General features: G+C 44.1%; 3 protein-coding genes and 1 non-coding gene across 5 annotated transcripts in view; all 4 read right to left on the reverse strand.

Moving 5' to 3' along the window:
- The window catches only part of cadm3 (cell adhesion molecule 3), a 78,265-nt gene extending 72,324 nt beyond the window's left edge, over positions 1-5,941 (reverse strand). For both annotated transcript variants that reach the window (XM_029525138.1, XM_029525139.1), the window contains exons 1-2: positions 5,713-5,941; positions 3,806-3,963 (exon numbers count right to left, since the gene is read on the reverse strand). In XM_029525138.1, the coding sequence (XP_029380998.1) occupies positions 3,806-3,896 (91 nt within the window). In that variant the 5' untranslated portion in view covers positions 3,897-3,963; positions 5,713-5,941. The remainder of the gene's footprint in view (positions 1-3,805; positions 3,964-5,712) is intronic.
- A 1,896-nt stretch (positions 5,942-7,837) lies between these two features.
- Positions 7,838-7,911, reverse strand: trnar-ucu (transfer RNA arginine (anticodon UCU)). The gene has a single exon. It is a non-coding gene; the product is annotated as a tRNA-Arg (tRNA).
- A 1,675-nt stretch (positions 7,912-9,586) lies between these two features.
- sdhc (succinate dehydrogenase complex, subunit C, integral membrane protein) lies at positions 9,587-14,477 on the reverse strand. Its single transcript, XM_029525233.1, has 6 exons — positions 14,461-14,477; positions 12,423-12,482; positions 12,081-12,182; positions 11,153-11,214; positions 10,095-10,258; positions 9,587-9,827 (listed from the first exon to the last, which is right to left on the reverse strand). Exons 1-6 carry the CDS (start codon positions 14,475-14,477, stop codon positions 9,723-9,725), a joined length of 510 nt encoding a protein of 169 aa, XP_029381093.1. The 3' UTR covers positions 9,587-9,722.
- A 980-nt stretch (positions 14,478-15,457) lies between these two features.
- atp1a2a (ATPase Na+/K+ transporting subunit alpha 2a) overlaps positions 15,458-21,225 on the reverse strand; it is a 31,192-nt gene continuing 25,424 nt past the window's right edge. The window contains exons 19-24 of the mRNA XM_029524519.1: positions 20,192-20,315; positions 18,175-18,320; positions 17,947-18,077; positions 17,727-17,828; positions 17,404-17,495; positions 15,458-15,843 (exon numbers count right to left, since the gene is read on the reverse strand). Of these exons, the coding sequence (XP_029380379.1) occupies positions 15,815-15,843; positions 17,404-17,495; positions 17,727-17,828; positions 17,947-18,077; positions 18,175-18,320; positions 20,192-20,315 (624 nt within the window). The 3' untranslated portion in view covers positions 15,458-15,814. The remainder of the gene's footprint in view (positions 15,844-17,403; positions 17,496-17,726; positions 17,829-17,946; positions 18,078-18,174; positions 18,321-20,191; positions 20,316-21,225) is intronic.

The raw sequence follows: 21,225 nt of genomic DNA on the forward strand, positions 1-21,225 counted from the left end.
CATGAGAAGAATTAATTGGACTCCTCCCCAGATGTTTCTGAATGAACCTGCAGAAAACTAATGAGGGGAGTCCGTTTTTTCCACTGAGGCATAAGATGTCATTAACTGCAGGCCACACCGACAACACTGATCTAGCGCAGTCCGATCAGACCAGGTAACCAACGGCTGAAACAAATGGAAATGCACTGGAGCCAGTAAATAGCCAGGGTCGAGATTGGAAACCACTGGTTTAGCCCTGTGCCAGCAGAACCAAATGGAAAAATAGCTTAGGCCTCTTATTAATGTCACAGTGGCTAGGCTGTAATTCCCCCAGGCTCTGTGTACCTCGGCTTGTTAATGAGTCACTGCTTATCAGTCAGCCTTGTTAACAGGCACAGGCCTCCCATCTAAACCGCCTACTGCTATTGTGTGCTAGCCGTACTGTGTATTAGCCAAATGTTCCCCCATCTTGGCACACAGGAAGTCAACAGCAAATAACAGCAGCACACACAGGAAGTGGGGATCAGGCCAGCCAGAAAGAACCGGTCTGGGGTGGGGGGGTGAAAGGAGCGCATTTAGTGGCAGAGTAAAGTAAACCGCTGGCAGAGACACACACACCTCCTGTAAATCTTACCACACTGGGATTGGTCCGCACCACTCCCATCCTTTAATCCTCCCTCATTATTGGTCTCAGCTGGAAGCATCTGGTTCCATTCAGTTGATCCCGACCAGCAGAACTCATTGAGGAAACAAACTATTAGCTGCATTTCTTGCCACGAATACAAACACTCTCCCAGGGTTTCGGGCTCGAGCTGCTGTGGAGTTGAGGGCCAGGTGGCTGATGGGAGGCCACTGCATGCCGTTCCACTTGCTGTTGACAGAGTTCCCTGGCAGACGGGCCGTACACAGCCTACAACACCCCCGGGGTAACTGGGTCAGCTGTACAGAACCAGGGTACGGCCGGCTAGTTGCATGCCTAATCTGTGCCCTTGTGAGAGTCACTTTCCCATCCGCGCGGCATGGCTGCACATCCAGCCGTGGAAATGGATATGTCAAATGGCGCGCAATTAGTGTTTTCCCTGATTTCGCTCACTCGCTCTGAGGGAACACGGCTGCAGATAAATCCGACGAGAAACAAGACTTAGCTCTGTCCTTTCCCTGGCTGTAACATACATCAAATGAAGATGAGGCAGTGCAGGTGGGAGACCTGGGAGATCAGGGCCAATGAGGAGTCTAAACGGTCGTGGCGCGCAGACTGTCGGTTGCTGTATGATAATTAGCCCCGTAACGGCAAGCTTTTGTTTCTCTTTTCACATTTGATGATTGAAAGAGACAAACTGCATGCAAGTTTTAATTCACCGTGTATTCTCAGTGTAGCAGCGATGATGCTCTCTGATGGCTCATCTGTTCTCCCATTGATTTGCTAAGCTAATGGTTTTTTTCCCCCCTCTGATACATAACATTGAATTATTTATGCTAAGTAGACCTCGCTGTTCCAGGGGCACGTTGTGTGGAGATCTCCATTATGACAGCATTATCTGACTGCCCACCCTGCCCAACACCCCCCACCCCACAGACACACACACACACACACACACTCCATCTTCTACTTAACAGCTTCGCTGCTGTGTCACAACAACACCAATCAGATGCATTGGGAGAGATGTGAGCGATGGACCAGCCCTCCGCAGCCGACACAACATTCCTCTGTTGAACTGCAACACCATGATTTGCCACATTGCTAAAACGTCTGGAAACTGTGAAAACAGTGACCAAAAGATTCATGCTTATAGTTTTCTGTCCGTTGAATTTTTGGCACTGTTCTTGGTTTTGTGTATGTGTGTGTGTGGTCCCATGTGAGCTCAGCTTGTTTGCCAGTGAGAAAGTCTGTGAATTGCCACTATTTCTTGCACCACTGCCATCAAGACAAATTCCAGTACTTATCAGGGTGAAAATGTGTAATTTGACCCTGATAAATGTCTTCCTGCCACACAAACAGGCCAACAATTTGGATTCCAAACTTTTTTGACCAAATTGGTTCTTGATTTCATTGCAGAGTGCCGTTAGTTCGACCATTTGAATATGCTTTCATTGCAAAAATGAAAGACAACTTAATAGTTCATAACTTGCACACCATACTGACTGCATCTTAAGTCAGCACTCCAATTCTGCTTCCCCTATGTTCTTAGTTGACATGTTTTCTCATCTCCTAAACACTGTCAGACGTCCCTGGTTTAATTACTCTCCTTGACTGACATGATAATGTAAAACAGCGCTGAGGTGAAACCAAAGCAAGAATTGGTCATGCATGGTCAGGCCTCCCACGAGGCACACCTTAATCAAATGTGACGTGTGTCTGAAAATGAGCCAGAATCGCTTTTGAACCCAAATAACAAACCGTTACGTGTGTTTCAATGACGAGCTACACAGCTGGGGTCAGGGCTCTGATGAGGGACTGATATTTTATCATCAGCACCTCAATCTGGAGATTGTGCATTGCTCATCTTCAACAGCTTTCAGGGGCCTGACAGGCCTCCATTTGCATTTGTTTAGCAGTGACCTCATCCCAGCTTCTTGGCACAGACAGATTGTTTCTCAGTCTTTGCTGCTCTGGCCACTGTGCACTCACACAGACAATCCTACGCTTTCCCACACCTCGCACACCAACACGTATGCACAAATTTGCATAATTCAACAGAAAGTACAAAACAGCTGATGTGGATAAACGAAGTGGAAATACAGTAAATGCGGTCTGCGCATCCTCGCTTTGGACACGCACACGAACATCCACCGCGCACACACAATGTATTCAGATTCGTGAAATTGTGTGGGTGTGTGCAAGCGAGCACATGGGATCTCTGAGAATATATATTGCAAATGCAAATCAGGGAAAGTCTATTAGAAGCCTTCTAGCCTGCTTGATCATCATATGGTTCTTTGCCAAACACTGTGTGCAATTAAATCACATCTGTAATGAGAAAATGCCAACAGCAGTCTACCTGTGTCAATCAATTTTTTATGGATTAGAGGCCAATCGTGATGTTCCATTTTGCCATCAGTACAATTCGCCCTCTAAAGGTTGTATTACCAGCAGCCAGTCACTTCAGCGTTACGCAATTGGGAGAGCACGCTGAACTGTGTATTCCCGCTCACATGGTGCTCACAGCAGGGATGATATCATTATAAAGTGCCTCTGTCATCAAATCCTCTCTTGCATCCGCTCTCAGTTGCACCCCCCTCATCACAGGTTCAGCTCTGATGAGTGTCGCGTATCCGTCCTGTAGGTGTGTGTCATCTTCACACCCCTCCGCTGCTGTTCACAAAAGCGCAACGTCCAAGCTGCATGAACCTCTGACAGAGACCTCATCATCAGCACAGGTGAAACTGACAGGTGCTGGTGTGTGTCCTTTTGTGCTTCTTGTGTGGGTGTAATCAACATCACAGATAGGAGGACATTTCTGGACAAAAGAAATGGCAGCACCAGAGAAGAGAGCATGAAGTGAGTGAGTGTGTGTGTGTCTGTCTGTGTGTGTGTGTGTGTGCGTCCGGCCTCGTGGCCATGCGTGACTCACACACATTCCTCAAAAACAACGGCAAAAATTCCTCTGGGGTCCCCACTAGGTGGGAGTGTCCCATGTGCTTATTCACGGCTCTCTGATTCCCTTGTCATAATACACGAAACAACTAAAAGGCCCCAAGTCAACAGATAAGGGGCACCACCAGAGACAGAAAGAGAGGGTCGGGTAGGTCAGGGGCCCCCGGGGGGGTGGGGGGTGAGATAGAGCGAATAGGAGGCGGGTAGATAAAGAGGAAGAGAGGTACTTACCAAAGGCAATGTTGCTGTGGACGGCAGCTGCGAATAGTACTGTCAATAAGCTGACACTCCATAATGCGGAAGGGGCTGATGGGAAGGCCATGGTCGGGCGCACAGATCCGCCTGTCTCTCTGAATCCTCAGGAGGGCAGAGGAGCTCTGGAGTTTCACCTGCAGGGAGAGCAGAGCACAGATAAAGAAAACAAGCAGGGCACGCCGGCTGGCCACTAATTGTATCCCTTGCCATTGGCTGGCTGGCTGGCTGGCTGGCTGGCTGCTGCTGAATAAACACTTGGCCCACCCGATTCTCACGCGTTGCTCCATGGGTATTCATCGATCTGCTTGTGTCATGCCATATTGAGAAATCGAGGGAGGTGGGTGGGGAAGGGAGGGGAGAGGGGGAGTTGAGATGAGGGGAAATGTGTGTTTGTGTGGGAGGGGGTGGTGATAGAACCAAACACTAAGAGCCTGTATGATGGTGGTAAAGATGAGGGGAGGAAGAAGAGGAGGGGGGGGGGGGGGGGGGGGGGGGTTGTCATAACTGTTAATTTATTCATCAGCTTTAACGAGCGGTGGAGTGAAGGAAAACCAGTATTCATGGGCCGACCTCTCAAACTAACTTAGGCCAATTAGAAATAAAGCAAGCTCATCCCGGTTGGTCGTGATGACAACGGAAAAGAAAAAGAAGAAGAAGTAGAAGAAGAAGAAGAAGAAAGGAAACAGAAACAGCAGCAGAGATGCACCTGTCGCCCGCTGAGAATACACAGTGCGCTCTGCACAAGACTGGAGAGACGGACGGTTGTGCATAATAGTCTCTCTCTCTCTCTCTCTCTCACACACACACACACACACACACACACAGCTCTCTTCCAGTTTTTCTCTTTCTCTTACGCACATTTCCTTAAAATAGCAGCACCCCTTGCCCCTCGGTCCATCTGCCGATCAGCTGCGGCGGACGGAGGACGGTGCCGCTTGCGGGACGGGCCTTCGGTTAGGGCGGGAACGGAGGAGGGCTGGGTGGGGTGGGGTGGGGTGGGAGGTAAGGGACGATGGGTGGTGGTGGTGGTGGTGGTGGTGAGGGGGTGATGATGAGGAGGGGGGGGGTGTAGCTGTGTTTATTGTTGCCCCAGCCCTTCCTGTTGAGCGGCGGAGAGAAATAAATAAAAACAAAATCAGGAGAAGTGCGTCCGCCGGGGGAAATAACGCGGACGCTCCGGGCGAGATTTCAACGCAAGTTCTCGCTGTCTGCTGTAACGTGGACGGCGGAATGATAGTTGGTAATGATGATGATGATGATGAGGAGGAGGAGGATGAGGATAACAACAATAATAAATAACAGCCGGCGGAGGCTGCCTGCATCACTGCGACGGGGCGCCAAAGAGGCAGAAGAGCCGACGATTCTCAGTTCGGAGCGAAATTTCCAAACAGCCTCAGCTGCACTTGGAGAAATATCTGAGAGTGACGGTGTGAGATTTAGAGACTCCTGTGAACACCGGAGAGCTGCTGCACTGAGAGCGCAGCTCTGATCCTCCCGTTTTTATTTATTTTTTATTTTTTTGGTGTCTTGCAGAGAGCGATCTGAACCAAGAGCCGAGCTGAGAGATGAAGAAGAGGAGAGCAAAGGCAGCCCGACCACAAAACGCATTTTCAGAGTAAATTATGAAACACGCAGGGATTATACAGCTCTCTCCCTGGGCTGGTATAAGGGATTACACACACACACACACACACACACACACACACATCCAGAGTGCGCACACAGACACATTCCTGGAGACGGAAAAGCGTCAGCACTGACAGGTGTCTCCTGTCCGCCCTACAGGCTGCAGCCTAACCCCGGACAATAACACAAACTGAGAGGCAATGCACGGCAAAAAAAGAAAACCCCCCAGACACACACACACTTTCACACACACACACCGTTATATTCCGCCTCCGGAGTCGGGTTTTGTTGGCGCTGGTCTCCAATAAGGTCCCCGGTAAGGTCCCTCCTTTGATGCGCAGCGGTCGCTTGTCCGAAGCCTCCTCTCAATCTGCTTTTATCGACTTTTTTATCTCCTTGTTCCTTCGCCTGACTCCTTGTTTTTCTTGTTTTTTTCCTCCCCTCTCTCTTTCTTTCTCTCTCTCTCTCTGGCACTCTGTTTGTATCTCTCTCTCTCTCTCTCTCTCTCTCTCTCTCTCCACGGCTACCGTTCACTGCAGCAAAAACAGTCTGTCTGAAAGACGAGAGGGAGGGGAGGGGACAAGGCAGGGAGGGGAGGGGAGTTTAATACGATTTGGCCCGTACCACTGGGATAACAGGGCCAGAGCAGGGGCCTACTGGCAGAGAGCAGCAAGGAGGAGATGGAGCAGATAGAGGAGTGTGATCTCACCATAAAGGGTGGGGGGGTAAAAAAAAAAAAAAAAAAAAAAAATCACCCTAATGTTCCTGTAACACTCTCTGGCCTTATCATTTCTGTAGGATCCTTCATATCTCTGTTCACCTTATCTGGAGGATTGATATTGAGCAGGTCTGAAGTCTTATTGCTGGGATGAAGCCTACATGTGTACAGAAGGAAGGAAAAAAATAAATAAATAAATAAAAGTATTGGGAGGTCACCAGAAGTTGATAGTCACGGTTCTCAGTGGCCTATAATGTTTCTTATCATCTATATTATGGGGCCATTAATCCTATCTCACAGTTTGGCCCAGTGCTGTTCCCGTAGGCCTGATCATCTGAAATATGGTAATCAGTCCTTGGAGTTGAGGGACTCATTCAGCTGTTGGCCTGTGGCCTTTAACGCTGACTTTCTTTATCTTTCATCAGCTATAAATTTGTATAATAACCCTCATATGGTGTGTACATCCGAAGGAACAGCCACTTCTGCAAAAACAGGCTGGAAACTTTCTGAAAGAGACATCTATATAATCCTCTGACGTCCCATGCATGGAGCCCATTTAGGAGTCAGGATCTATGGGAGGGAGGATGGAGGAGGGAGGGGTCCAACTTGCCAGAGAGGATTAAGGATTAGTTGTACTGAAGGATTAGGTCTGCGTGTGGGGAGGCATGATGGGGTTAAATATGGATGGTGGCAGCCCGACGCACAACGGTCCAATCAGTGGTTGTCCCGACCGAACCCAAACTGGGGAGGTTTGGGTTTGAAGAAAATCCAAAACAGTAATTTAAAAAAAAGGGAGAGGAGGCTGGGGGGAGTTGTGGTGTTTGAGAGATCTTCAAGAGAGCAGCTGCTTTTCACACACTGAAATGCAAAAATGAATACTGACTGCTCTGGGCCCTCGTTCAGTGGGGCCCCAGTTTTTTTTTTCTCTAAAGCAGAAACCAAAAAGTCACCTTCAGGGGTCCTTGAAAAGATTCCACAATCGTCCCAACTCTCACCAATTTTAAAGATGCACAGTGCCTACATTCTCCACCCTCCCTGCCTCACTGTACTTAAAGTCTGTCATTCAACACAGAATCTTGAGTCGACTCCATTTTTTCTCTCTCCCTCTGTTCCCACACCGGTCGGGGGAACAGTCACAGCATCTGGCATCATTCAACTCTTTTTGAGGAGGACGAAAATGGCTTTAAACGTCATTATATTTTTATTCTCTTCTGTGGTTTAAATGAACGGACAGCCACACGGTGCTGGGCGCGTGCACGCGTGCGCCGCCGTGCTCTGGTCGCCGACTTGACGACCGTCGGGGAGAGGACTGTAATTGGCTGGTACGGAAGCCGGGGCAGTGCCGCCTCACCGGGGCTGCGTTTGTTTTTTTTTTTTTTTTTTTGCTTTGTTTTGTTTCGGGCTTTTTGCCCGTTTGAAATCTGCATATTAAAGCGCTGACCTTTGGAAAAAAAAAATAAAGCTCTTCCTTGTGAAAATTTCTCTGACAGTTCAGTCCAGATGGGCCTCAGGGAAATACACACATCTACCCTCCCATCCATCCATCCGCACACAGGGCAGCCTGCTAAAACTCATCCCACCAGGAAAAACTATAAAACAGCCCCCTCGCTCGTGTCCAGTCACTCAGCTTCCTTTCATCCAAAAAGCCACAACCTTTTGATGAACATCTCTGCCGGGACTCGAACCCGGAGCCTCTGGATTAGAAGTCCAGCGCGCTATTCCATTGCGCCACAGAGACTCAGGCACATTGTTCCCGATCAAAAGCGGGTTTATAGTCCCCCCCCCCCCCCCCCCTCCCAGCCCTGCGCAGCATCCTCGCATCCCTCAGCATCAGGACCGCAGCCCCGTGGATAACAATTTCCCGCCCGGTAGGGGGTGCTGCCGCCGCGTAATCATTAGTCCCTTTGTGCCTCGGAGATGGCGGGAGCCCCCTGCTCCACGCCCCCGCTGCTTTCACGCAGATTATCTCTTCAAAACATCATAATGGTGATATTATCGGAGCAAAGAGCGAAAGACAGAACGTCTTACATTGTAAATGCATCAGTGACTTTGAAGGAAAGCGCTCATTCCTCGCAGGGAACGGCTCCAGTGAGCAGCCTGTGCTTTTCTATTACCTCAGTTTATGTTTCACTCTAAAAATAGAAACACATTTGTACAGATTTGGTGGGAACAGACTATAAGCAAAACCACTCCTGTACTTTGCAGGTTTTGAGCAATTTCCCTGTCAGTCACAACGCAAAATTGCAGGCCGATAGATCTCCAGCTCAGGTGGAAATGTGTCTGTAGCATGGATTAGACTCAATACAGGGAATCAACTGGATGCCAAATTCACTGCAATCAGACAAGAAGTCACACAGAGGGAGCAATTTAGGAAGTGCTGATTTTAAAGTGACAATCACTTTGAGCTGGCAATGGTTAAATATAGAGATGCTTGTCCGGTAATGAAGCCGATATGGCTCTGGGGGGAATACAACACCATCAAAAGCATTAAATCCCGTAGTGTTTTATGAAAACTGACAGTTTCTGGAGACACATTTGCTGCAGAGTACGTTTGATCATAAGCGTGGTGCAAATTTGTTCCCCCCGACAGCTAACTCAAAACAAATGCAAGTTGACAAGAATTTTCCTTTCGAGCCACCAGCGGCAAATTCATAATCCAATTTTATAGGAGGTAACTGGACAAAGTGTTCATGTTGTTTCTCTCAGTTCACAGCCAGGTGATGCAAGCAGAAACCCTCCCTGGTACAAATCAGTTTAGGTGCAGCCTCCTCCCCGGAACACTTGCTGTTTTTTATTTTTTTTATTTTCTGTCCCAGCACGCTCTTGTTACTGCATCCAACATAAATGGAGTTGGATCTGACATTACACCATGGCTTTCTCTTATTCACACTGCAGGAAGAGAGCAGTGGAGGTGCGATGTGTAGCTCCTGTGTGTCTCAGCGGGATGTAAGGCCTGAGGCAGGCTGCCAGTGAGTAGCCTGTTCACATACACCGCTTCAACCGCTGGGCTAACTCTGTACATTTCAGCCCCTCTTTCCCAACGTTAAAAATTGCATCAGAGCAGCTGCGGCCCGGAGAGAGTAAAAAATGAATGACAGTGTAGCGTGAACAGCCACTCCACCACCACAAACACACCCACTCTGGGACTGGAGACGGCAGGCAGAAACTCTGGCAGTGAATGAGCAAAGTGATTAATGAAAGTGAATTTGACGTCACAGCGCTATTAGACAAATTACATAAGGACATCACATGTAGGACACGTCTAATTTTGGCTGATGGTGGTTGTTCACACCGAGAACAAATGTGAAATAAACTAGGTCACATTAGCATGCACTTTGCACTCATGCTGCATTTGATGACCCAAAGCTTTCAGGGTATAATTAATTCCAAGGGATAAAACATCAACACCATTGCTGCGCACAGTATAATATAATTCTTTATTTAATACACTTGTCTGTAGTAGGTCAGAACAGAACAACACACACACACACACACGACTCCCACAGTCCACATTTCCTTCAACTCCCTCCTCTTGTCTCATCCTGCGCCTCAGAGAAAAGTCAGGGCGACGGAGGTGATGATGGACAGACCAATAACTGTGTAGCCGGTGCGGTAGACCTCTGGGATTCTGAAGCCCTTGCCTATGTCCCACCACTGATTTGAATAATAATAAACAAACAAGAAACAGAGAAGACAATTTATCAGGAGAGACATCTTCAGTTTGTAAATGGAAGCAAGAGTAATGCATTTTTCATTAAACTGTAAAATAAGTAAACAGAAATAAAAGGAGAAACAAATTGTGTAGAGATATGCAGCTTAGGTTGACCCTAAACAATTTCAGTCATGCCATATATATATATATATATATATATATATATATATATATATAAATAAAAGAAAATAAAAACACTTGATACTTACCAAGTGACGGATGCCATTAAAGGTGTGGTAAGATACGGGAAAGGAAATGCCAAACTTGGCCAACCCAATGAGGAAGGGGCCGACGTAGAGCGAATGGATCAAGTCCAGGTAGTGTGGGTAACTTCCCGGTAATACCAGCGCTGCCAGAGCAAACGCAGAGATAGCTGGACACAAACAAACGCAGTAAGAACGGGAATTCGACAAGGTTTGTGTGCATGCATGTCAAGCACCAACATGCTACGGACCGCTGTGTGAGACCAGTCTTTGTCCTTCCTGGACAGTCAGTCCCTTTCGTAGGGAGCAAATCAAACTAAAACCCAACAACAGGTCTGTATCGATTAGGCTCCTTTTTCACAGCTTCTTTCTGTGCTGCCAAGATGATTAATAAAGAATAGTATGTATGAAGTTAATGCATAAATACAAAAGGGACACTCAGAGAAAACCCAGCTTTTGATTGATTATGCACGATAGCATCGGAAAATTAAAAGGAAAATAAGTTTACCGGCCATGAAAGCTGATTTCACACACTAGTATTCTGCATGTGCAATATTTTCATAAAAGTTGAGTGTCTGTTTATGTTTCTGTGGAGTTAGACCGGCAGTTTGGGGAGGTGACCCTTATTGAACACATTAAAACAGGACCAAGACTGAACCTAGCATGGTGCATCAAGGTCAACAGTAATGATGTTCAAAGTCACACTAAGCAGAACCAACCCTCACACCACACAAATGACTAAAAGCTGTTAGCAGTCCAGTGTTAGATTTTACTTCCTCGTGGAGAGTGTTGAATTGTATTTAGTAACTTCTGTTTTATAATGCCAGTAAATGCTTTCAGCAGAAATCAATAGTGATGGACTAAAATGCCCTGAAGAGATTTTCAGGGTCAATCAGAAGCTGACAGCAGCACTAGAGCTGCTTCACTCAAATGTAATGAAAGAAAATGACAAAACAACTAAAGAGCACGGAAACACCAAACAACAACAACAAATGAAGTTGATACATTTAGAGTTATTGAAGGACAAACTGCTGAGTGGAATATGTTTATATGTGATGTGTTACCTCCACTGAGCCCCACACCAGTTCCTCTGTGTGTGATGGACATCATCATGGGGATGGACCATCTGAGACAAAGGAAACACAACACCTTTACTATAACGTCTTATTCGCACTTAAAATCTGCTGTGAAGTACGAGTGAAAGCACAGAACTATCATTAACTTTAACAGCTGCTCTGTGTCAGGTTAGGCTGCCACTGACATGTTGGATCCCTGAGATCTCCCACAGGAAAAAAAAAAAAAAAGAGAGAGAGATTTCTATTTTACAGCTTTAAGCTGCAAGAACAACTCAAGGATGAAGGTGTGAGCGCTGCATGGGAGATTTTTTTTCCTCAAATATATAAATCACACTTAACATTTTGACAGATTTCAATGTGTGCATGTAAAAATAGATTCATGCTTATGCAGATTAGCTTTGTTACTTGGTTATAGGTGGTAAAACGCAGCTCTGTCTGTGGTTTATGGATTGTTACTGCTGGACACACACAAGCAGACACGAAATGGCTGCAGATAACAGAATATTATAAGTGACCTGGAGATGAAGTCCAGTAAAATACATGCTGATGTTTTCTGTACTTTGGATTTTTGGAGTGCAGTAACTGCCAGACGTTACAATGCGCTTATTGTATCCAAAGACATGAACATTTCTGATAACAGAGGCTTCTCCTGCTGTTTTATTAGCATCGAAAGAATGAAATTTCTGCATGATCTGAAAGTTGACTCAAACAATACTATCATCTTCAACTTGGATAATGTGCTGCAATAGACCAAGTAATAATGGAGTCTTGGAAAATACAAAGCTGAAATTATGGAACATAAATGAAGCATGTGGTTTCACTGAACAATTATTTTCTCTTCTCACTCTCTCTCACACACACACACACACACACACACACACACACACTTCTACTGGATGTGGGAAAATACACATACTTGTAGATGGTGAGATGGGGAGACATGGGTCGGTTCAATTTGGTATTTTTGGCCCAAAACTTGTTCATCTCCTCCTTAGCTGTGGTTCCCATGGGAGCAGCACTGTAGCAAAGAGAATGACAGAGTAGCCATATTAGTGTCTTTAACTATCAGTGGGGCAGTATTTATGTATTCAAAATGCATCCTTGTTAAGCACATACTTGGTTTTAATATTGATTTAATTTACTTGTAAAGCACTTTTCAATTCAAGTAACAAAACGCTTCAAATGCAAGAATTCAAACGAGTCAAAGTGATATGTAAATTAAATTAGATGTAAAAAGACATCACAACAGTAAACTCACTGTCTGTAGAGGATGCTGTACTTTGGTCGGGAGAGGCAGACACCCTGACGGGCAAAAGTCCTAAAAATGAAGAAAGAAAGGTTGAAATTAAGACTTTTCATCAGAGTCTATGTGTGTGGTAAAGAAAATTATTCATCGTTCTGTGTAAATATGAAGTTTAGCTGGGAAGAATTATAAATTACAGGACCGTTCCAAAACACAATTAGACATAAATATGTTCAGAAGACGTCTGAGTTTTGGGTACCGATGTGTTCCATGCTTCAACAACAAAACAAATATTTCACAAAAATACAAAATCATGGAAGAGAACATTTCCCTTCTCAAATTAATTACTCAATGCATCATTCTTATGTTAATATTTACATAATAGAGGCTTCCTTCACACAACAAAGAGAAATTGCTAAACATTTCTGAATAATAACTTTAAAATATTGCTTTTACGCTGCCCTTGATAAATACACATTATTAAAAAGCATTAAGCACTTCCTATTCACCATGCAATACAACAGCCCCAAACATACAGCTGCAATCACAAACAATTATTCCACTGAAGTCTAAACAAAATCAAAAAAGTCAAAGGGAATTGTAACCAACCCCAACTGGTATTTTGGGATACACTTACCAAGTGGGTACATCCCTGAACAAACTAATCAATGCTGGAATCACTCGCTCAGTAAGCGGGTGCATTCCTACACATGTTATTTGTTCACAGGGACACACACATTCACTGAGCCAGTGAGTCAAGTAATTTGTTCACAGAAAGGATGGGGTGTGTTCAAGTCTATGCAGGAATTTTATTGATCTTGAAGAGAAATAACCACAAAGGCTACACGTGTAAACATCATGGGTAGCACACAGAGAAGTCTGAATGCAGTAAAATGTGTGTAAGGCAGAACAATACGTGTGTATTAGTATCAATATAATCGCATATTGCATTAGAATATTTCAAATACACACATTCATCTCTGATATTAAATAAAAAAAACGGTTTAAAATACCAAGAAACATGGTATTTGAGTTTGCAATTTGTCAAAGCAACAACACTTATTGTCAAAGAGCTGCGGTCACAAGGAACATTCATTCATCTTCTCCCACTTATCAGTTTCTAAGTCATGGGGGATGCTGCAGCCAATCCCAGCTCACACAGAGACCAACAACCACTCACACTCAGACCTACAGACAATTTAGAGTCACCAATTAACCTACACATGATGTCTTTGGACGGTGGGAGGAAACCAACGCAGGCGTGGGGAGAACATGGAGACTCCGCACTGAAAGGCTCGGTAAACGAACTTGCAACCTTCTTGTTGTGGGGTAACAGTAACAAGCAATACTGCCGCCATCACAAGGAACAGACTATCTTATTATTAATTCTACATATGTGCATACACACACACTTATATATTTATGGGACATTACTTCAAGTCTAGGTCTGATAAAGTTTAGCTTGCAAAACAGAAAAACCAAGTCAGTGTCATCAAGGACACAAAACATTTGGATGGATTACAGAAGAGGAATAAACATTGGTTTGTTTAGACTACAGGATACTGAACTATTTGTTATAATCTATCTTTATAACAGCCTCCTGAGGTCAAGCCGACAAAGTTCAACAATCGCCTCCTTACATAGAGGCATGACAGTTAGCACTAGCCGTTAGCTAGCGGTGAGATAAACCAGGCTGAAGGAAGCTAAACAAACAAAGCCGAATAAAGAGGCTGACATTAAAGTCTCATTAAGGTCTCAAAGTCCGGCATTTATAATAATCTGAATAAGGACAAAGTCCACTCGTTCAGGTCTGTGCTGGCTGTTAAACGGACCCGACAACCGCTAGCCGCTAGCTAATGTCAGCTAGCGCTACGTCGCTCTACAGCTAAGATGAAAACCAGATAATAAGCCACCTGTAAGGTTACAGTGAGGAGCGGTGGGCTCCTCTGTCACATCTTTATGCTGTCAACGCGTCTGTTGACGGAAAAACACAGAAACATGGTCCAAAAGTCTGCCCCTTTGCCCAAACCTTATGTAGCGAAGACATACTGACCTTAGAAGCAGCGCCATGTTTGACAGGCGTCGAGCGGAAGTGACGTTTACGGATGTTGTTATCGGTTTAATCTGGAGAGCCACGAAGAGCCCAGAAGGTCAGAGAGAGCAGGATGATGGAGGGATGAGATTTAGTCCTTCATTCCCTCATATCTGTACGCTTTTTTGTTGTTCTTTGTCATTATATAAACACCAGAAAGAACAGCACAGAAAAAACCTGAATGAATAGCCATTTAAAAAAAAAAAAAAAAAAAGAAAATCTTTTATGGGACACCAACAGTAAAAACAAGCCAGGTAGAACAACACAGCTAAACATGCAATAGCAGCAATGGCTATATTCAGGTGAGATGAATGCCAAGAACAAAACAAAGCACACACACACACACACACACACACACACACACACACACACACACACACACACACAAAATAACCTGGCAGGTTAATGACGCAGCCTTGCTTTGACCTTCTGCTGGAAACTATTAAATTATATCTTGGACTCAGTTGTTTGTGTGAGAGATTAAGCATGTTTTTTAGAATAGTTTTGATGTTGCTTTGACTTTAAATAAAAAAAAAAAATAAATAAATCAACAGGTAGAGCCCACATGGAGGAAGCTGGAGGAATTTGCTGAAAGCCTTGCCTCAACAGTAAAGTGGCGAGAGCGAGAACATACGACAAACAATGGATGAATGAGGTCAGGAAAATCTAATCTTTTACAGAATCAATCAGATGGAAACTTCTGTCTTTGCCCAACATTTGTGACAAAATGTACTGAGCTGAATCCGAAAAATGTTCCATTTTCTTGTGACTTGCTGGCCAATACGCTGTTACGGACATATTTTATGAAGTAGAATCTGTCCTATTAATCAGTCTGTTCACAGTCTGGGATCACACAGAATCAACACACTTTGACATATGGTGCGTTTCATATTAAAATTGACAAGTTTCGACTAAATCAGGGGTCAGGGATATTTTGGAATACATTTTATTTTGGTACATCTCACATGATGAGGAGCATTTAGTATTCCTTTATCGGCAAACAAGCACACATCACTTTGGTAACAGTTTATGTAAGGCACAAAAAGTGTACATTGTCATTTTTCTGCTGGAAATGTTTTCTGAGAAAACACACACACGCACGCAAACACGCACGCACACACGCACAGAAAGAAAAGCTCAAAGCACAATCAAAAGCGTATTTTCAGCAGTATTTTTATGATAATCAGAATTGGGAACTGATCCATGCAATATTACAACTGACAGACACACACACACACACTTCTACTCTCGCACACATACACACATTTGCACACACTCCCACAGACACACAATTTGAACTGACATTTTCTGAATGTTAATAATATGTCTCCTGCTCCACCCAACCTGGAAGAGAGAGAGAGAAAAAGAATAGGAGAGAGAGCGAGAGTGTGTCAGAGAACAAAATGACAGGCGAGAAATTTTCATAATATCCTTTTGTACCGCTCTATTTGTATTCATCTCATTGCCTTTGTCTCTGTACATTTCCAAATAAATCCCCTTATAACTCAGAGTCTCTGATCAGCAGCCCATGACACACAGATTAACAGAAATGATTAACTGTCACGATAAATTGTATTTGTCTCGGCATGTCTTGGCCCTCATCAGCTGAGACACCGTAGCAGTGAGCAGATTTGGAGCCATTGTAGTGCGTCTATATCATGTGTGTGATCTTTGGGGTATAGCTCAAGTGTGTCTTCGTCGGACTACTTTAATTTCCTCTCTCATCATTTGCAGCTGCATCTGTTAGTGTTTGAACAGGTAGTATCAGTTTCACATTGCACGTTTTACACACTGAGTCCAAAAAGATTTCTGCCTACGTGTTTGTTGTTTTACAGGCGACACGCTGCTAAAGTATTTTTACCTTCAGGCAAAAAGAAGGCTCACTAAAAGTTTTTATTTGGAAGAGACTCCTGTTTCTGCTCCTGCCTGTTTATTAGCAAGACATTTACGCAAAAAAAAAAAACTAAAAGGACATGCAGATGCAGCCCTCAGCCCAAGAATCAGATTAAAGTAAATTACACTGTTGATGTGCATGTGTGATTTTCACTATCGGATGTTTGCCTGTTTATTAGCTGTGTTTTTCTGCTCCATTTATTAAACAGAGTTCTCAAGTGAGCTGCCAGACAGCAGTGCATTTACAAGCTATTTTGTCAGAAATGAAATCCTGGAAGACAAAGAATAATCAGTGAAGTGTTGCAGAGACTGCGGTTTTGAAAGTGGAGGAATTGTTCTGCATTGAGTGGCTTGTGTTCTGCTAGATGGCTGATAGATTTCAGCACATTTCTGAGGGTTATTCCTCCTTGAAGGCTAATGACTTGTAGGTGAGATTGTCTTTGAAGTGTTTAATAAAAAAAAAACCAACAACTACCAGAAAAACAACAGGAATTTCTCAATTTCCAACACAGGTTATCCCAAACATATGGGAGCAGGACACCAATTTTTAAATGTTACACCAAAATTAAAGCTTTACGTCCTGTAACTGCCACGTCATTGTTTTGTCACATTGGTACCTTTACTTTCCTTTCTGTTCTCAGCTCAAAAGAGCTTTCAAGCAGTTTTCATAAAGATAAATAAATGAAAAGATTTCCGCTGTTTTGAAATGATTTTGAACAGTCTTCTCCTGCATGTCACCATCTGTCAGACCCTTGCTGGGATCTTTCAGGTCAGATCAGCATAGCAGAGCTGTGCTGACTTTGTCAATCAGCATGTCCTTCATGGAGTGGACAGTCTACACTTTTAAAAACCTGATTTTATGTTTTAAAGGCACTTTCGGTTCCTTCAGATACGGATGTCAACCCTGGCAACCTGGCAGTTTTTTTTTTTTTTTTTTTAATTACAGCTTATTAACAAGACAAATAAGGTTGAAACCTTTTAATCGTCCTCTCTTTTTTAATAACTGCTTACCTCCAGGGCTCCTCCTCAGAATGAATTTACGGACCTCATCATAAATGAAGATGAGGAGACTGTATGGGAAGGCACAGAACCACCACATGATCCTGAGAGGAAAGATTAAAAAAAAAGGAGGATGGAGAGAGCAGCAGTGTCACAGGCACCGGCCAAATGATTAAATTCATTGCAGTCATTTCTAACTATTAAGGATAACAACGCAGTGTTTCAGAAGCTCACACGCTTCATTTAAAGTCAAGAGTGACAGGCTAATGGCAGCCTGTTAGGTTCTTAAGAGGTTATTTTTCTGCTCAGTGGAGATTTGAATATGCAGAACATACTTCAGGGGGTACATGCGCAGGGCGATGTCCATCCCAGGACAGTAGGACAGGAAGGCAGCCAGAGCGGTCTCAACAAACAGGCCGAAGATCAAGATCCTGTTCCTGTTGATGGGAGAACCACAGACAGATGGTTGGAACAGAAAGAAAAGCCTCTCATCCTCCCACCCGAGGAACTTTCATTTCACAACCTTCTCCGCTCCCACCTCTCACCCACGCTTACTTCATGCCCTGCTGGAAGAGGGAGTTCCTTCTGGTCTTGCAGATAATAAGGTCGGCCCACTGCACAACCACGATGCTGGCGAAGAAGGCGGTGTGGCAGGTGAATTCGACGATCTTCCTCTGCTCGTAGGTCTGCCGAGGTGACACACACACACAGACGTCATATCGTGCATGAGTGTGGGAATATTGAAAGAGTGTGTTGCTTTGTCTTTGTCCCGTCGCTCCTTACCCACTGCTGGCCATAGTAGTCCTCCAGATCGTTGACATCATTGCTGTCCCACTTGATGCGAATGCCCACCAGGACACTTGGCAGGAAGCCGTTTTCAGCCAAAATCACAAAATAGGTGAAGAAACCACCCAGAGCCTGGATCATACCTGTTTTAAGAAATTGGCCCATTGATCAGCGATCACTGTCAAAACGTGTCTATTCCTTCTAGTACACCGGTCAATGTTTATATAAAAACGCTCTTTGTAGCGCTGTATTTTTCACAATCATCTTAAATAAAGCTGTATCATTTATATCGGCTGGAGTTTGGTTTGTTCAATCTAAATATCGAAACCTAAGAAAATAAGAATTGATCATTTACAAAGAAACTTCTTTAAAATATTTTGTGAACGTCTTACTGAAAAAGATGCAATTTGATGTTTTACATTCAGCTAAAATGAAGGTTAGTGGTAATTGGACTGCACTTCACACAACAACACACAGCCAGCCATTCACACACACATTCATATGGCACTTTTCCATACACACTCACACACAGCCATCAGAGGCAGTCTGGGGTTCAGCATGTTGCCCGACGCAGACTGGGAGAGCTGGGACTCAAACCAGCGACCCTTTTGATGAGTGGACAACCCGCTGAGCCACAAACAGATTGGACAAAAGGAATGCATAATGTAGCAAGCAATAGTTAGCAATTAATTCAAAAAGTATCTTATTTCATTAGCACGCGTATACTTGTAAACAATTCTTTCCATTAAATTATTATGAATTTATTAAGAAACTACCCATTTATTTGTGCTCCTTCCATTTCAGTGCAACTTAAACTATTACCAAAATAAATTCTGGGATGGGAATAGAAATAGATTTTTCTAACAATAAAGGCCAGCAAGTAGGAAAAATAACAGGATTTATTCTGTACCTTTTTCTATTACTTATTTAGAGGAGCTGTACCAAAACAAAACAAATAAATTGGCTCGTATCCCCAGCAAGGCCGCTTTTTGAGTCCCAAGTCGCTTTAGATATTCAGCTTCAGTTCAACTGGTTTCTGTCACTTTATGGATTAAAAAAGGAAAGAGCGCAGGTGAGAATATCTTCATCTTTGTTCCTAATACATTGTTGTTGTTTTATTTTTGGACATAAACGGCTCTGCACAGCTGAGGACGGCAATAATAGGCCATAGTGAGTTTTGATTTCATGTTGGCAAAGTCGTTTTGTTCGAGTGGGTGTAACATTTTTACAATAATGGATATCTATTCCAGAGCGCCAGCGTTTGCTTTTACCAAACCAACACCTGCAGTGATTAGGAGTTGAGATGATACTGATTAATAACCTCCCTCATTTTTGCTGTCAAATTGAATCCCTGCACCAGGTCGATGTTTCTGCTGATCGATTTGAACCCCGCTGCATTTGCATGCTGGTCCCGTCGCTTATGAAGATGGAGATTTTCTGAGTCCCCCGTCGCCGTGTGCCCCCTTCAGATCAGATGAGCTCAGCTCATTTTGGAGGCTTCAAGCTGTAATGTCTGAGCTGCGGTTTGAAAATGTGGCTTGATGTGACCTGTTAAAATTTTGCCCCAGTGTTCTGAACGTGCTCGGCTTTAAATGGTGAGCCATCCAATGAAGCTCCATCATATTTTTGACCCATTTAGCAGCCTATGAAATTGGGCCAGCCTTTGATTCTTCACTATTCCCAAGACATAGAAAACCCAGAGATAAAAAGTGTGCATTCAAGTGAGGCTGCAACCAATGAAACATGACCAAGATTAAGTAGAAAATAAGTTGCAATCTCCGCTCCCAATTTGCTTTAAATGTCATAACAATTAGATGAAATTTGTGTAGCTTTTCTGCTCGCTGCTGCTCACCTCAAAATCAATTTTTCTTGGTTGTAGGGACCTAAATATTTACACAAGCAATAAGAATTTCTGCTAATTGTCATTATTTATGTGATGTTTATTTATTATCACATCACGTCCCTACAAGAGGCCTGGAGGCACCCAGAGGTTACGAGACATACGAGGACCAACCTATTTGTCCGTATGCCATGCTGATGAGACGCTCATTGACCAGCTTGTCAGTCTTCGGGTTTCTTGGCTGGCGTTTCATGATGTCGCTCTCCGCCGCCTCGTAAGCCAATGAGATCGCGGGAACCTGCAAGTAGAGAGCGTTTTATGCAGCCTGTGCGATAAATGTGCTGGAATTTGTCTCGGTGGCATCAGGACTAAAGGTATGATGACAGAGCCAGACATGAAGTAGACCAGACGGAGCACTATTAATATAATTCAGCATTCAATCACCGTGTAGAGGAAGAAAAGACAGAAAAAGGGCAAAGAGAGGCGAGGAAAAAGGAAGCAGTGACAGTGATGGAGAGATCTGGGGAGAGGAGCGAGAGATTGATAGTGAATTTCAAGACTCATAAAATGGAAGGGTAGAAAGGTCTCTGTAATAAAGATCCTATATTGGCTGGTTTTACCAGGTAAGCAACAGAGCAATATGTGTGACTTAGAGCGGGAAATCTCTGTGACTTTGGTGGGATTTGGGGTGAAGTCTCGGCACTGTCTGAAACCGAACGCATGCTCTGTGGTGGACAAATCCCGTTTGTTTTGGTATTACACTCCCTTGACCCACAGCAGTGAAGAAGACAAGGATCGGGGAGGGTGGGAGGGATACGACACTCCTCCGAAAGTCTGCCGGAGAGTGTGTGTAATATCTAAATATCAATTCTCGAAGCGTTCCTAAGTGTGCCACATCTCGCTTTGATAAAAAAAATCTTTTGCAGCCATCCTTTTCCACATGGCAGCGCTTGCTAAAAATAATCATAGTAGACTCCAAGTGCAGCTTGTCACTGTTAAATCTCAGCAGAGCCCTCAAGCCTGTAGCCGGGAGTTGAACTAAGCTGTTAACAAGCTGTTACCAACCTCACCAGCAGACATGGCAAATTTGGAGTTTTGCTGGTTTACTGTACAAAACGCTTCCGCTAGTTGATTGAATTTTTCGATTTTTTTACCTTTTTATTTTAGGGTCTCACTCTTCAAAGCAGACATCCAACTGTTCCCTCCAT

This window comes from Echeneis naucrates, chromosome 17 (genome assembly GCF_900963305.1).
Source record: "Echeneis naucrates chromosome 17, fEcheNa1.1, whole genome shotgun sequence".
NCBI classification, from domain to species: Eukaryota; Metazoa; Chordata; class Actinopteri; order Carangiformes; family Echeneidae; genus Echeneis; species Echeneis naucrates.